At 40.8% G+C, this 16,368-nt stretch overlaps 3 protein-coding genes across 3 annotated transcripts in view; 1 reads left to right on the top strand and 2 right to left on the bottom strand.

Moving 5' to 3' along the window:
• Window positions 1–1,740: 1,740 nt before the first annotated feature.
• On the bottom strand, window positions 1,741–7,258 carry agmat (agmatinase (putative)). The gene is made up of 7 exons (XM_088290404.1): window positions 6,810–7,258; window positions 5,295–5,497; window positions 4,532–4,580; window positions 3,828–4,023; window positions 2,384–2,563; window positions 2,219–2,303; window positions 1,741–2,143 (listed from the first exon to the last, which is right to left on the bottom strand). Exons 1-7 carry the CDS (start codon window positions 7,112–7,114, stop codon window positions 2,070–2,072), a joined length of 1,092 nt encoding a protein of 363 aa, XP_088146530.1. The 5' UTR covers window positions 7,115–7,258; the 3' UTR covers window positions 1,741–2,069.
• A 220-nt stretch (window positions 7,259–7,478) lies between these two features.
• LOC148339802 (tubulin alpha-1B chain-like) lies at window positions 7,479–10,480 on the top strand. The gene is made up of 4 exons (XM_088290403.1): window positions 7,479–7,606; window positions 8,115–8,337; window positions 8,409–8,557; window positions 9,420–10,480. The coding sequence occupies exons 1-4, from the start codon at window positions 7,604–7,606 to the stop codon at window positions 10,392–10,394; spliced, it is 1,350 nt and encodes a 449-aa protein (XP_088146529.1). The 5' UTR covers window positions 7,479–7,603; the 3' UTR covers window positions 10,395–10,480.
• LOC148339800 (trypsin) overlaps window positions 9,310–16,368 on the bottom strand; it is a 44,076-nt gene continuing 37,017 nt past the window's right edge. Inside the window, exons 2-6 of the mRNA XM_088290408.1 lie at window positions 13,392–13,457; window positions 12,889–13,054; window positions 12,603–12,741; window positions 12,259–12,519; window positions 9,310–11,091 (exon numbers count right to left, since the gene is read on the bottom strand). Coding sequence (XP_088146534.1) covers window positions 10,945–11,091; window positions 12,259–12,519; window positions 12,603–12,741; window positions 12,889–13,054; window positions 13,392–13,443 — 765 coding nt within the window. The 5' untranslated portion in view covers window positions 13,444–13,457 and the 3' untranslated portion in view covers window positions 9,310–10,944. The remainder of the gene's footprint in view (window positions 11,092–12,258; window positions 12,520–12,602; window positions 12,742–12,888; window positions 13,055–13,391; window positions 13,458–16,368) is intronic.

Genomic DNA, 16,368 nt, shown 5'->3' with positions numbered 1-16,368 from the left:
ATATGTACGTCTTGCGTCAGCAGGGGTCGCTCGCATGAGTTTAGCATCGCGACCCGATTAAAGTTAGGTTTCATTTTACCCCAAGACACATTCTGAACTTATCATCATGAAATTGTATTAATGTATGCCAACTATTCGTGAAGCACTGCCGCTCCCAGCCATTACTCTTGAATGCCGCCCTGAGCGACAACCGCAAGCAATAATTGTCTATACAATGTTTACACTATAGAGCCGAAGACGCATTCTTGAGTACGTCGACACCTCAGCCGTTTTGGATGTGGCAACATGAAACTAATTATGAAAATGCTTCGTTCACTTGCTCATTTGAGTTGCATCATTAAAACAGAACAGATTGAATTAATACGGAACCATTGCTTTTTCTTGCAGTATGTCATTCTACTCAGTTTTACAAATATTATTTGCTGATTTTATTACGAATAGAATTGCCACATTCAACATGGCGGATGTGCTTCGATTAGGCCACCCGGCTCAAAGCATGTTCGCTAAAGAATTTAAAGAAATGGGAAAAGAAAATATAGCCTCATTTTGGATGTCCAAATAGTTTGTGGCTCACAAGTAAAGTTTTATGAAACGGGAAAAATAACTCTTTGGGTGTCGAGACAAATACAGGATGTCCCTCCTCAATTGACGTACAGAACCGCAACACGGTTGTGTCATCGGCTCCTGTTATTCACAAATATGTACGTTTCTTGCTGACATGTCTTGCCACTTTACATAATGGCAAATTTAAAAAATGTGCAGGTGAACATTATTTTAAGTAAGGCCCCGACTGGCTGTTGTAGTTAAGGTTTGCCACCAATCAAACAAAAATCACATCACTAACAATTATGATCAAATCAAACTAATAAAAAGTTTGCAAATTCCTTTAGGTAAAAATAGCAACTATGATAAAAATCAAGCTCATAAAAAGTGTATTTTTAGAAATCCATACCTCAACTGGAGGGAGAAGCATCTTGGTGGGTGAGCATGCCCCCCATAGCCTGCCCTAAGTGACGGTATGGCGAGGGGTGAGGTATATGCTGCACTCGTTGACAGTTGATGGCGGCAGCAGTCAACCTGTAAAAAGCAATAGGCACTGTGATTCACACCTGGTTTTATTTCATATAGAATCCAGGCATGGACACAAAGGTTCTTGGCTAGAATCTGATCATTCTGTGGCGTATGGGGGATCACTCAATGTTTGGACGCACTTGGTGGCGGCCCATGTGCTCCGACACCACTGGTGGGCTAAAATAGGAGCCATGGGGTACACCTTTACAGCAGCCTCTGTGCTTGTTTCCCTTGGATTTTTTTAAAATAAGATTCTAATTTCTTCACTGAATTGAAAAAGTAGCATGTAAGGTTGAAGGTAAATTCTCAATTTTCCATTGTGAATGTTTTGTCTATCTTCATGTGGCTTGTGATTGACTGAACAATCCAAGGTCCAACAACCCTTTCACCTAAACTCAGATGGGCCGACCCGATCTTACTTTTGACCTCAATCCTAATCAGGGTTCAAAAAGACAAATGGAGATTAAAGATGGTAGGGTTTGGCATGGTGGTGAAGAAAACACAATGCATGTTTTGGTCCAGTTGAAGTCAGTCTGGATTCTGCACTGTGCAGCTGCAGGAAACAGCTGTGATAAGTTACATAAAATGTTTCCGCTCTGTGGTGGTCAACTCCCTTTATAGTTGGATGCTTTCAGATGTACAGCGCAGGGACAAACAGAACGACACACGGGAGTTTTCCCATCTTTATTTCAGTTACCTTAGGATTTTCATTTTTTTTTTCAGCATTTTTTAATTGACATCTCATTCTTCCTCACCTCCTGTCGCAAGCACAAATCAACAGTAAAGACATGAGGAATAAAAAATAAATAAAAAATCACACCAGCATCCTATTTATGATTTAATTAACCCGGATACACAATTTTTTCTTGTTTGATTTTTTTTTGGCAGCTGCAGATTATCCTCACCGTTGAAACGTTATATGAAAATATTGGAATTTTGTACCTCAAACGTATTTCCTAAGTTTCCGAGGGTTAACACACCGTGTTTGTTGTAAAGGTTCAGTGGTATTTCACATTTGGGAGGACACACAACATTTCGAAGAGGAGGTGGGCAGCTGTCAGGGCTGTGGTTCCTGTCAAAAAGAAAAATATAACGGTGGTTGTAACATTGTCTGCCATTTTGAGAACAAATAAAATCGCTCAAGTACCTGTTGTGTCGTAGAGTGGAGACACCTCAACCAAATCGCATCCCACAAGGTTTAGTCCACGGCACCCTCGAATAATCTCAACTGCCTAGAATGCACAAGACAAAAAAAATAAATACAATATGTGTCGTGCTTTGTTAAAACCAGTGATTGATGAAAAGTTTGTACCTGAATTGAAGTGAGCCCCGCAATCTCCGGTACTCCTGTTCCGGGGGCGAAGCTTGGGTCAAGGACATCAATGTCAAAACTCAGGTATACGGGGCCACTGCCCATTTGATCCCGGACCTCTTCCATCAGAGGTGCCAGAGATTTGTACCAACATTCCTCCACTTGTACCACCCGAAATCCCTGCAAAATAGACGATTTAACTTTTCTCAAATGATTCAATTATTACACGTTTGCTCAAGGAGTCTTTTTGGATTATAATTTTCAATCTCTTTTTGTGAAGTCCTTGTTTAACCCGACCTAAAATGCCTGAGGTGCTAACTGGTAAAGATTTACCACACTTCATTAAGCTGTGTCCAAATGTATAACCTGCATCCTTTGAAGATCCCTTCACAGGATGGGTCCTTCAAAGGCTCCTCCTCCTGTCGCCTCCGTGGACCCCACGTGGTGAATTTGGACAGGCAAAATAAAGGGCATAATAATCTTTTCTGTTGTACTGCTGCGAGATGGCCTCAATGCGGTCGGCTGGTTGTGGAGACGACAGTAGACTGCGTCCTCCGAAGACCAAATTTGTCAGCCATGTGACGTAACTTCCTGAGTGACTTAACCCGCAAGCCAGTGCTCAAATTCACGTGCCTTCAAAGCTAGTAACAGGGTCCTGAAGGAACCAGTCGACATGTTTTGTAGACTTGAAGGCACTTGTCTACGGAAGGCACTTTTCTATGTCCCTCCGGGAGCCCCTTAGTGGGTGCTCTAAGGAGTATGGTGTACCAGAATGCCTGATGATTGCTCCTCAAAATTACAAAACTTCACCTCCAATTGAGTAGCAAAACTGCTCCTCAGAAAAAAAAAAACATTTTGAGTCTTGGTGTAGTTATATTGACTTCCTCCATCTGTTGCTTTTTTCAAAAGTCACTAAAAAGGATACACGTAGTGATGGGTAAATGAAGCTTCAAATCTGCTTCTTGAACCAGTTGTAGTATTTTAGGATTCCAGTAGATGGCACTCTGTTCAACATTGGGCTGAGAGCACACTGACTTGCTGTTTTTTTTAAACCCTTTATTTAAAGCAACAGTGCCATCTAGAGGACTCAAAAATACAACCGCTGGTTTATGAAGCAAATTTGAAGCTTCATTTTCCCCATCACCAGTCACGCGACCCACCATGAAGCTGAAGCTATTTGTTAGCTCGTCTATGGCATTTTGTTTTGTTAGCAGTCAGTGATACAAACCTATAAATGACAAAGCTGCGGATGTTTTTCTAAATAAAGCCTCTTTTTAAAAATGTCACAATGTAGCAAACCCACAGCTTGCTATAAAGTTCTAGCCATAAAATTCTAGCATATTGGGTCACACGAATCCCACTTGACTTATATCGCGTGTCAGGTGTATTATTCTTGCTGCTAGATAAATTATCAATACAAGATGAACAATCTCCAGAAGAGAACCTGTGCCCGGCTCCACTTGAACGAATCGGCAGAGACGGCTGAACCTCTCAGGCCGATTTGCGCCACTCGCTTGCAGTCCAACAGGCCTTCCTCTACACATCGCCTGAATGTGGTGTCGTGAGTAAGCTTTTCTCCCATGACCACATCACTGGTGTCGGTGTGAGCGTTCACTTGGATGAGTCCCATTGGTCCATATCTGGCGTTTGCACAATGCAGAATCATAACTCGACACAGAGGAACTTCTCAAGGTCAAACGCAATCCATTTTGGTTGGCTGGTCGGGCAATCGGATTTGTTCGGATGGGAAACTGTTCTCTTTTTCTGTTGCCATCACAAAATTTTAGTGACATTAACATTATACGTACAAGCACATTTCAGTTGTTGTCCTCAAGTGTAAAAAATGAGTCAAATACATTTCATAGTCACAAGGAAAACTGTCTTAACTTTGATCATCATCCTCAGAGTTTTTCTGTGACTTTCCAATTTCAAAATGTCTGACCTTAAAAGAGTCTATCTTGAGAGGTTTTGAATGATTATACAATTATTACAATTATATAATCTTATACACTTTCATTTGATCCAGCCGTCATTTGGCTTGAGCAGGTGTCATTATTTTCTTGGCAGGATTTAACAGTGAGGATAATGAAAGATTATATATACTAATGAAAAAAATTAATTGCAATAACATTGCTACATTACACTTACTTCTCAGCAAAAGCTTGCAGGATAGGATAAGTAATTGTTTGTTCTCCACCTGGAGATTAAAGAAAAACAAAAACAAATGGTCTATGGTCAATTGCTGCACTGCTGGAAACAGCCATTTATATTATCTAAATATCTATCTAATCTAATATATATATATATATATATATATATATATATATATATATATATATATATATATATATATATAATAGAAATGCAGATTCTGAAATACCCTGCTTCGTGAACCTGGGGCCAAACCGCAACTGTGATGATGTGATGTCCGAGATTGCGTTTTCCGTGCCAAAACGATCAATCGTTCACCCCTACCTGACAGTGATAATGAAATATAACAAATTAGTCGGAGTTTGTTCGTACTGAGCAGAACTGGGCACTTGACCCTTTTTTGTTGGTCAGTCCCCCGCCCTCCGGGCGCTGTCTCTGTACCCATTCGGCCCAGCGTCGGCAAACTAACATGCGGTATCTCTGGTCACAACCATTTTTTTTTCTTTTGGGGGGGGTTATTTACTTTTAAAAATATTTTTTTATTAAATTCTCTTGAAAACTTCTTGGGCGGCAGTCTGTATACTTGGTCGGCCCGCCCAAGTATTAACATGGTGTGGGAAACACAATTCTCAAGTGACTTTTGCAAAGTCATTCGGGCATGTTTTCAACAACCAGGTAAACATCTACCAAACTATCTTGACACGGAATATTCATGGAGCAAAAAAATAAATAAACATCCTTATCCCCAAAGCACACTCACCCATTGTCAGAGGGATACAACCAGAGGCCAGCACGGTTCTATAGGTCTCCCTGATACGTCTGCATGCGTCCTTCAGGTCATACAAGTTCACATTGACGTCCCCAATGTCAGCCACCACAAGAGACTCAAAAGGAGCGGCTCTGGTACCGCTGTTACAGGACATCAGCATGGCCGATTCCACCCTGATTTGTCTCGGGCCAAACCTGTAATTGGGAATAGGAGTCACATTAATTTTACATTGTTGACATAATAAGTGCTTTTCCAAAGTAATGTACAGTTGAAGAAATGAATATGTTCACCGGTCATAAAAAGGTGCAATTTAGATGAGCTGGCCATTGTATCTTTTAGTACACGGATGAATTTATTTATTTTTTTCGTTGAAAATATTGTCAAAAATACGTGTTTCAGGCGATGATCTTTGTATGAACTAATGAGACCCTCTCAAAGAAACCAATGTCAATGTTTGCATCGACCATTCAGAGGGCATGACCTCGATGCTGTGACCTCTAGAGGTTAGGTTTACATTTCGCAATTTTTTTTCCCGATGGGTTTTGTTTTAATTTCATTGTTGATGGTTATGACAAAACAATGCTGACACATTTTTATGTAGCACTAAGAACGATAATTAATTTAAAAAAAATGTAAAATTACACATTCCGATGAAACTGTATGCCATAAATGGTGGCATGGTATTTTTACCGTTGAGACATTAAATAAGTAATAATAAATACTGCTCCTCCAAAATAAACACATGCCCACCATCTCAAGAGAAGCCACCAGTGAAACACTTTTACGTTTTGCACTGGAGAAGTGGCTCCTTTCACACACTGAGTCCCATTCACCAGAATGATCCGACAAGGTGGGTCAAACCGAAAAGAAGCATTTCCACTTCTACATTCTTGCGTGGGTGGTTCGGATAGCAATTAGTTTTTGGATGACATTTTGGAATGGGGTGCGGCAGCCATATGGAGAAATGCATTTGCTAGATGAAAAATGACATTTCGTTCCCTTCTGAAAGGTTAGTAATGGAGACAAATTCTGCAACGCCGGTCTCTCTACTATATTTGGTAATTCATAAATCTTCAACAGCTGCTTCTACACAGAATGAAGTAGTTAAAAGTTCTTTTCTAATTTGGTTCCAATTTTGGTGCTTTTTTTGGACTACAAATATTGTCTTTTAATCATCCTTCCTTCTCTGACAGCCAGAACGTTTGTAATAAGGTTGAACTTGACAATGAGACAATAATAATAATAATGTGCATTTGAATTTTGGTGGCAAAATTAATCATTATTTGCTCGTATTCAATTAAATACAGGATAAATCTGATTTGTAAATAATAGTATTCTGTTGTTTGACACAAAGTCACAAATTTATTTCAATTCTGTTCGTGTTGTATTATATTGCTTCTATGATGCACAATACAGTATGCAAATAAGTACAACTAGATAAATGAATCTGAGCAGAAAGAATATTAGAGAAGGCGGACCCATCCACCGAATTCTCGGCAACAGCACCTTGCACCGGGTCGGTAGGAAGTTCCAATATCAATCGGGACCCCAATGAAGGCTGCATCGAGGCCATCCGCAGTTTCCCGGTACGGCAGCTTGGCCATTGTGGGGATGCCGGAAACCGCGGCCAGAAATTCGCAGCTGGGCGGAACGTTGAATTTTTTCCCGGAGCATTTTCTGTCCGGGGTTCGGTTTGAACCTCGAATTTCTGACGCACTAACCCATGGCAGCAACCGAAGTGATGGCGAGAAGCAACGTGCAGTAGTTGACAACAGACGAGGACGACTTCTCAGAGCTGTGAACATGGTCATACGTTTCACTGTCACTCAAACTCGAGAAGCTGTGAATCTTAAAACCTAAGAGCCTTCCCGGTACTTTGTAAAAAGTGGCTTCACTGCACGTTCGTGTTGATTCGACACCACTTTAAATGTGAACGCCTCCTGTGGGTAGTCTACTCAAAACCTTTATGCGGACAGTTTGGTTGTACACAATTGTGTATGTTAACTGCATTTGATAGCTGAATTATCGGCAAGAGTCAGTTTAATTCCTTTTTATTTTTTAAAGGATAATTTTGTCAGTCATTTAAAAGTAAGTACGCGAACGCTCATTCGTTTGTTTGTCTTCTTATTCTTCAATAAAGTTGAGTTTAAAAAAAAATATACTGCGGCAACTCAGGGGCGGAGATTTGATTACGTCACCAATCCAGCTCACTCGCAGAAGACGGAGACTACTGAAGCGCGAGCGCATACATACGAAACAGACTGTTTTTTATCGCCTCTTGACATCTACTGCAACACATCATGGTAAGCGCCTTTTTTTATATACATTTTCTATAACTTGAATGAAGATGAAGGAGGTTGACTCGGGCCTTTACTTGAATGGTTTGCAAGTGAAGCAATTGTCTGCATTTTCTTCTCTTGAGGCGGGAAAGTGTTTATTTCATCATGGCTCCCATCCGCTATTAAAAAATTCGCCTCGTTTTCTGTGTGTAGTGAAATATGTTTGGGTCACACACGCTTATTTTGTTTGTCACATACGTGACAGCATCTCCTGATTCGGCGAGTAATGACGAATTTCGAATGCGCGGAGCATCATTGAGAATGTGGCCTGGACGACTGCAACATGTCTGACTCAGATTAATCACTTGAGTCTGCACTAATCCCCAAATCGCAGTCGACTGACTCTGCGACATGTAATGATCAGAATAATTGTTGCGGAATCACTGCTTCAAGGCATGGCTTGGTGGAAAGGAATGACATTTGTCACATTGTTTCTTACGTTAAAATGTATGCTCTTTCCCCCTCTCCACAGCGTGAGTGTATTTCCATCCACGTTGGTCAGGCTGGAGTCCAGATTGGCAATGCCTGCTGGGAACTCTACTGCCTGGAACATGGGATCCAGCCCGATGGACAGATGCCCTGTGACAAGACAATTGGGGGTGGAGATGATTCCTTCAACACCTTTTTCAGTGAGACCGGAGCTGGCAAACATGTCCCCAGGGCTGTTTTTGTGGACCTGGAGCCCACAGTCATCGGTAATGCACATTAGAATTCATAGCAATGGACTAAATCATCTATAGCTCACTTATTTCTACTATGTCCTTAGATGAGGTGCGTACTGGGACCTACCGCCAGTTGTTCCACCCTGAGCAGCTGATCACTGGCAAAGAGGATGCTGCCAACAACTATGCCCGTGGACACTACACCATTGGGAAGGAGATAATTGATTTGGTGCTGGACAGGATCCGCAAACTGGTGTGTAATTTGAGATTATATGACGTCAGTCCAAATGAAAGATGCATTCTTTAAGATATGAGTCATTACAGTGCTGTTTTTTGTTTTTACCTGCAGACATAAATTTCAGTTTCGAGCGTTAAATAGTGGCAGCAAACAGCAGATGGTGAACTGTTTTTCAGAAAATGTGATGCAACATAAAAATGAGGCATTTGTGTATTTAACCAAACCACATAACTACTGAAAGGCTGCTAAATTAATGCAAACAATGCCGGATACCTAACACGGGATAATGAAATTAGCATTGATCCCTTGCTCTGTGCAACCCTTTAAGTGATAAATATTGTAACACAGCAGTGGAGCAACACATGCACCATACAAAATAGTCATATTTATCCTCTGCAAAAAAAAACATCTATATAACTGCATTTTACTGGGTCACATAGATGGGGAACACCGTTGATTGTAAATTATACTTCCACTTGGTGGCTGTGCATTAAAGTAGAAAATTATTATTTTCATTAATTACAAGTGGTTTAATTCTTGGCTTTCTATTTAATTCAATTCATTAGTGCATATTTTTTTAGGGACCATTGTGTAGAGATTATTTTTAAAACAGGTTTTTGGTGCTGGAATGGATTAATGGATTTTCTATTCATTTCAGTTGCGGTAGGTTATTTTAGATGTTTTGAGTGAGCAGTGTGGTCATGGACAAAAAAAAACTTGTAAGTTAAGGCATCGCTGTACCCTGATCACCAATAAATAGATACGAATTGAGCATTAATCAACATTTATTATTGTGTAATTCCTAGGCATTGGTAGATGACTTTGAACAACTGAGGGCCCTTGTTGGTGTCATTAAAATGTCTCTTTGTGTTTTCAGGCCGACCAATGTACCGGTCTCCAGGGCTTCCTGGTGTTCCACAGCTTCGGAGGTGGCACTGGCTCTGGATTCACCTCCCTTCTGATGGAGCGTCTGTCCGTAGACTACGGCAAAAAGTCCAAGCTGGAGTTTTCCATCTACCCGGCTCCCCAGGTGTCCACCGCTGTGGTGGAGCCCTACAACTCTATCCTGACCACTCACACCACCCTAGAGCACTCCGACTGTGCCTTCATGGTGGATAATGAGGCCATTTACGATATTTGCCGAAGGAACCTCGACATCGAGCGTCCAACTTACACCAACCTGAACAGGCTGATCAGTCAGATCGTCTCTTCGATCACAGCTTCCCTTCGTTTCGATGGCGCTCTCAATGTTGATCTGACAGAATTCCAGACCAACTTGGTGCCGTATCCTCGCATTCACTTTCCCCTTGCCACCTACGCCCCAGTCATTTCAGCCGAGAAGGCGTATCACGAGCAGCTGTCTGTGGCGGAGATCACCAACGCCTGCTTCGAGCCAGCCAATCAGATGGTGAAGTGCGACCCCCGTCACGGCAAATACATGGCGTGCTGCCTTTTGTACCGAGGTGACGTGGTTCCCAAAGATGTCAACGCTGCCATCGCCACCATCAAAACCAAGCGCTCCATCCAGTTTGTTGACTGGTGCCCCACTGGTTTCAAGGTGGGCATTAACTACCAGCCACCCACCGTGGTTCCTGGTGGAGACCTGGCCAAGGTGCAGAGGGCCGTGTGCATGCTGAGCAACACCACTGCTGTTGCAGAGGCCTGGGCTCGACTTGACCACAAGTTTGACCTGATGTACGCCAAGCGCGCCTTTGTTCACTGGTACGTGGGTGAGGGCATGGAGGAGGGTGAATTCTCTGAGGCCAGAGAAGATATGGCTGCTCTGGAGAAGGATTATGAAGAGGTTGGAGTCGACTCCGTTGATGGTGACGGTGAGGAAGGAGAGGAGTAAAACAATTCTAAGTAGAAAGTTCTACAGATATATGTCTGAAATTACAGGTCTGTAATACATTTCAAAATAAAACCTGCTCTAAGTAATTGCTGGTGCATGTGTGTTGTTTAATGTCGCAAATGATGAGCAATTAGTTCACAAAACAAAGAAATGTTTGTATGAAGTTAGTGAAAATAAGCTTTTTGCTCAAATTGCGCTACAACTGAAGCTGGAAATGACCGGAAGTCAGAAAAGTACATTATGCGTCACAGCGTAAATGCACACATGGCTCAAGCTTATGTGGTAAAATTAATGCAATGTTTTTTAATAAAACGAATAACAGGACAAATGAACATGATAGGACATTGTGTCTCCATTGTTTTTTTTCAAATTTAGGTATATATTTACATATACCTGAAATTAAATAGCAACCTAAATTTAAAAGTATGATGGATTTTTTTTTCATATTTCAAACAATGTACAAACAAAAATATACACCAAAAGTAACTTTTAGTGATGCTACACGTTTTGGTCAGTGATAAACTCTTTTTGTTCACTGTACTAATCTAACTCAAGCTGCCAACCTACTTTTGATCCAAGGCACGCAGTTTCTCACTTTAGTGTAGACTCCAGGGAAGTAGGGGTTGGCGCAGCTGATACCCCAGGACACGATGCCTTCCAGCAAGCCATTGCAGATGAGGGGACCACCTGAGTCACCCTGTGGACAAACGAGACGAGACATTTTGGATGTCATCACAGCTACTTGGCAATTCAGATGCGAGAACTGTGAGGCGGATACGCAAACCACTTGCCACCAAACGTTCTCAGCTGATCTTAAAGGTCTGTTCAAGGGCGCCGAAAAGGGGGGAATAAAGAGACGCATTCTAGGGGGGCCATAATCGACAGTGGCCCCTAGTAAAATTATAATCCTGACAAAATAATATAACACGCAGTCATAAACGTACAATTACCCATATTTTGTATTTAAAATTCATTGGTTGTAACAGTAAGTGTATTTGTATAGGAAACTTTCTCAACGAGTCCCCCTCTTCATTTACGAAAAATGGTTCAGTCCAGCAACTCCAGCCTCCAGAGACCAACATCTTTTCACGTGATCAGACAGTGAATAGAAGCAGAAACGGTAATATGTACTTTAAGTCCAGTAGACAACAACAGAAGAGAAGTTTAAGCCGGAGAAAGAATCAAGGGTCCACAACACGTCACCCAGTTCTTTCATAGGCAAGGTGTGTTAGTGGATCATGTGATGGAAAGTTCTGGAGCAGCAGCTTTTTTATTCTTGTGCAATAATAAAAGGCAATTGGCCATTTTGCTTTTGGTGGTGTTTGCAGATATTTTATTTGTTTCTCCACAGATTATAATTGTATTTCATTTTAATGAAAGCAGTTATTTAGTATTTAAGTTTTTAAATTTCTGGTAATTAATCTTGAAGATTTTATGTTCAATTACTTAAAGAAAGAGATGGTTTTGAGACATGATCTCAGTCTTGCAGCAAATAATTGACCTAATTTCATTATATTTTCAGTGCTTACACGACCAAGTAACTGTCATAATTTTTCACAAATATTGGAATAGTCAAAAATATCAAGAAAATGCGTAATTTTATGGAAAACCTCAAAATTTCCCACCGGGGGCCCAGTAACATTTTTTTCCCCATGGGGCCCAAAATCTCTGGCACGACCCTGCATGTGTCCAACATGAACAAGAAGCAATATGAAGTCAGAACTTGCTCTCTTTGAATCAGAATGTAATTTGGATGCACCAAGCTATTTTTTCTTGTCTTGATGAAGAAATTGAATATCAAATATAAGGAAGACATAGGATTACTAAAAAGACACACATCATATGACGATGCAATTTCCTTCACCTGGCAAGAATCTTTGCCTCCCATTGGATATCCGGCGCACAGCATGTTTGGCGTGATCTTCATCCAGTAGTAGTAGTAGATGCAGGAAGCCATGATATTCACATCCACAGCCCGAGGCTCAGGGGACAGGATGAAGCTGTATGGTGACGTCACACCCCAGCCACTCACTGTGCATACACTGCCCCGGGGGGGCTCGGGGCTGTTTGGGTCTGGCAGCTTGGCCGGTTGAACATTGGCATTCAGCATTGCAGGTTCGCTTAGCTACAACGTACAGAAGAGTTAAACCATTCCAATTCTGGATCTGGATGGACTACATATTGTAAAGAATGTCCAACCTCGACTACCTTAATTAACATGATGTCATTGTCGAATGTCCTGTAGCTGAATTTGTGGACATATATCTTGGAGACCCTGAAGATCAGCTCAAATCCTTCTGTTTTGGATAGACTGTCTTCACGTAACACCACCCTCATTATGTTGCTCCTTGAGGTCCCACAAAACGCACAACATGGGGTATTTTACAACTATTCTACATGATCAAACCACGTTCATTTGATATCATTTTTATCATGGCATATTGACGACCACAATTACATTTCAACGTGTCTTCTACTGAAATGCAGTACTCACGGTTTCCAGCAGTGGGCAGCAGACACCACCCATTGGGGATGCACCAGCGTTCCGCCACAGTAGTGTTTCCATTTCTTCAGCACAGTTTGATACTGAAGAGATGCCTGAAACTTGACGGAGTACGGCAGGACCGCATAACCACCAATAATCCTTTCTGTGAATATCTCTGTAGGCCGTGTGGGAAAGGATCAATGTCAGGCATGTGGTGGACAGTCCTTGGAATGAGCGCTTTCAGTGGGGTTCACTGATGTGGAGAATTTATGCTGCTATAATATATCTTCAAAGGTGTGAATCCAATTTTGCTTTAAATATTTTAATCATAATGGTTCAATATTTTTTTTAAATTGGAAAATGGAAGGATTTCAGATATAAACGGACTTATGTATTGCTTTACAAGACAATAATGCTCAGTTCTGTTATAACTGTTAAACAGTTGTCCATATATGTATATTTACGTTTGATTTTATGTCAAAAAGAATTATGGCAGAAATTCCAGAAGTTACCTGTTACACAGAAAGCCAAAAGTATTAGCACGCATCTTCCCAGCAGAAACATGTTTTATTTCCCACCTGTAAAATCAGAATTCAACATCTTAGTCAGTTAATTCCTCATGCAGCTCAACACAAATATTTTTCATTAAGACTTACAAGACCTTGTTTATATGCTCACCATGACTCATGACTTACAAGTCGTAATTAAAAATTGCATAACGTTTGTTGGTCACTTAAAAGCCTCTCACAGCATACACGTTATATCACGTCTTGACAGTGCATTTGAAATGTTACTCACCTGTGGCACCAAACGCGACAACGTTCCAAGTTTCTCCAACAAACAAGGCTTCCTTTTGTATTGTAACGAAAGCCTTGGAAAAAAAAACCCGATTTGCTTTAACAATGAATGTGACCTACTAGAATCTAGTAACTAGATGTTTGCAGGTCTTCTATTGTATCGATGTGCTAGTTTTTTTTTTCTAGCACTCTGGGGCGCGCAGACCCATCGCAATGATTACTAATGGTTACTAAATAGAAATGATGAAAAAGTAAGACTGGCAACAAGGATGATGAGAAGAATGACGATGGAACTACAAACAGAAGCAGGACCGGTGAATGACCCTCTATTGGTCAAATGACATGTCCAGCAAGTCACTCTACAATTTAATGTAGCCTATTTACTTTAGCATATTTTGTAGCCTATTTTCCGTAGCATACAAATAATTTGATTATCTTTGACTAAGTCTTTACCTGCCCAACAGCAATGAATGAACTCTGATAGGCAGAGCAGGGTAGTCCGTCCTGGGTGGGTGCGGAACGGTCTGGCGTTCCGGCTCGGCCAGACGGCCATTTTTGGGGCAGGGGGGTGACAAATTTTAAGAATAAGGCCAGAGGGTCGAGGCTGGAACGATACAGAGATCATGACCGGAGGGCAAGGGACCGACTGGCAAAAAAGGGTCAAATGCCCAGCTATGCTAATAGGGCACGATATACCTGATTCGGAATAACTGTCATGTGTGTTGTCAAATAGTGAGTAGATTGGTCTTTACAACGGAGTGTCTCAAGTCAAACACAATCCATTCCAAGCCATTGGTTGACTAGTTCTAATTTCAAAGAAACTTTTCGCAATTTTGGGGGTGTTCGACTTTGTAGGTTCCACTTTACAAGTCACATAGCAATTTATCGATAATGAGGTGCCATATTGCTGTTATATTCCGAGTTTGATCTTCACAACTTTCTGAAAAACGACTTGTGCAACTGCAACGCAATCACTGAGCATGTGATGTTTTAGTATCTGTGGACAAGTGACGGCAATATAACAATGTTATTACACAATGACACAGATATAAGCATATGGCTTTCAGATGTGCTTACGGCATTCCTGTCATTTCCATTTACTTTTTAAAGTGGTGCAGTAAACACCACTTTTTTTTTGTCTCTGCAAGATAGCGCTCATTTTACTGCCAATTTCCTTTGTCGCAATGCGCACTAGCTGTACTTTACGGTTTAAAATGCGAGTGTGTCGTAACTTCAGAGAAACAATGGAATGACGGACGACTGTACTTTCATGTTGGATTACCCATCATGCCATGTTGTTGAGTATCAAAGAAAATTATTTTCATTACAAAAAAAAGATAATTCGAGGAAAATACAGTAAATGTATTCCGCAAGTATGAAAGACAAACTAAATGTAAAACATACATTTTTGTAAAAGTGACTTTCCAGAACAGAATGTTCATCCTGGTCACTGACAGCTGCCAAAAATGTAATGCCCTCATGAAATATGCATGCACTCACTCATCTCCTCTGAGCAATTTGTTTAATGGCTTTGAGGCCATTAAACATTGAGCCTCAGCTGACAACGATTTAAACCAACAATACCAAGTAAGCCTAGACGACAAATCTCACCTTAAAATGAGATCTTTTGGATTTGGGTCGCTGTTCTTCTTCTATCTACTGTAAATGTGTTTTAATTTCTTGCTAATTTATATGACACCATATGTAAAGTGCTTTGTTACAGTTCCAGATGTTGTGAAATGCGCTGTATAAATAAAATTGTATTGCATTGTATTGCTTTTTCTTTGTCATTTGTTTCTAATTACAAAGTGGCTTTTCATCCTCCCTCGACCCCCACATATTTGTTGAAACTTGTTTTTTATTTTTTTTATCCAGGTAATAGATTCTTGCAATGCCGACCTGGCAAATTACAGGAAAGGACAATATAATCAGGAGCAGACCTGAAATTCCCAAATTTGTACTGCGCAAGCTTTAGTAGGTCAAACATAAAAACAAAAATAAAAAGATACACTGCAAAAATATGATGTTCTGGGAAAACAAATGTAAAGATTTATTTATTTTTTTTTTTTCAAAATACACGTCAAAAATGCATTTAGGGACACAAAAGGCCATCTCTGATTACAATGCGCTGTTGATCAGTGATTGGAAACATAAACACGGTAAACAGTAACATTTATCTAAAAGTAACTTGAGAGATTATATAATTGTATCAAATTTCCAATGACCTTGTGAGATGAAAATTAAACTGTTGTCCCCTGTATGGAATATTCCACCCTCCAACTCAAAATGAGCACCGTGAGTGCCTCAGAAAGGTGACATCTGATTTCAACACAACTGCAAAGTATCAATCACGAGTGGATGAGCTGGTTCAGCGGCCTCTCTTGTCGCGCTAGTTGCCCCCATTTTCTTTGTCACCACGAGTGTCAGTCCCCTGTCTGGGTGATTGATCTGCCATTTTGTGATTTTTTTTTTTTTTTTTTTTTTACGGATCAGGTTACATGTAAGCACAGATCTTTTGTTTCAGCATGAGAAGCTTCTTTCTCTGGGGAATGTTCGTAGATAACATTGACATACTTGAGTTCATAGCTCAGTTTGCTGTGCTCACCATACGCATAATAATTACTCCCTGGAAAGCATCTCCCAGTAGTCTGAACTGTGACACTGGCTTCATTCTTCAAAACAAGAGGCTACC

The sequence above is a fragment of the Idiotropiscis lumnitzeri genome, chromosome 3, assembly GCF_059441095.1.
Source record: "Idiotropiscis lumnitzeri isolate Australia: NSW breed Sydney's pygmy pipehorse chromosome 3, RoL_Ilum_1.0, whole genome shotgun sequence".
Lineage (NCBI taxonomy): Eukaryota > Metazoa > Chordata > Actinopteri > Syngnathiformes > Syngnathidae > Idiotropiscis > Idiotropiscis lumnitzeri.
This window is presented reverse-complemented; position numbering and strand designations above follow the sequence as displayed.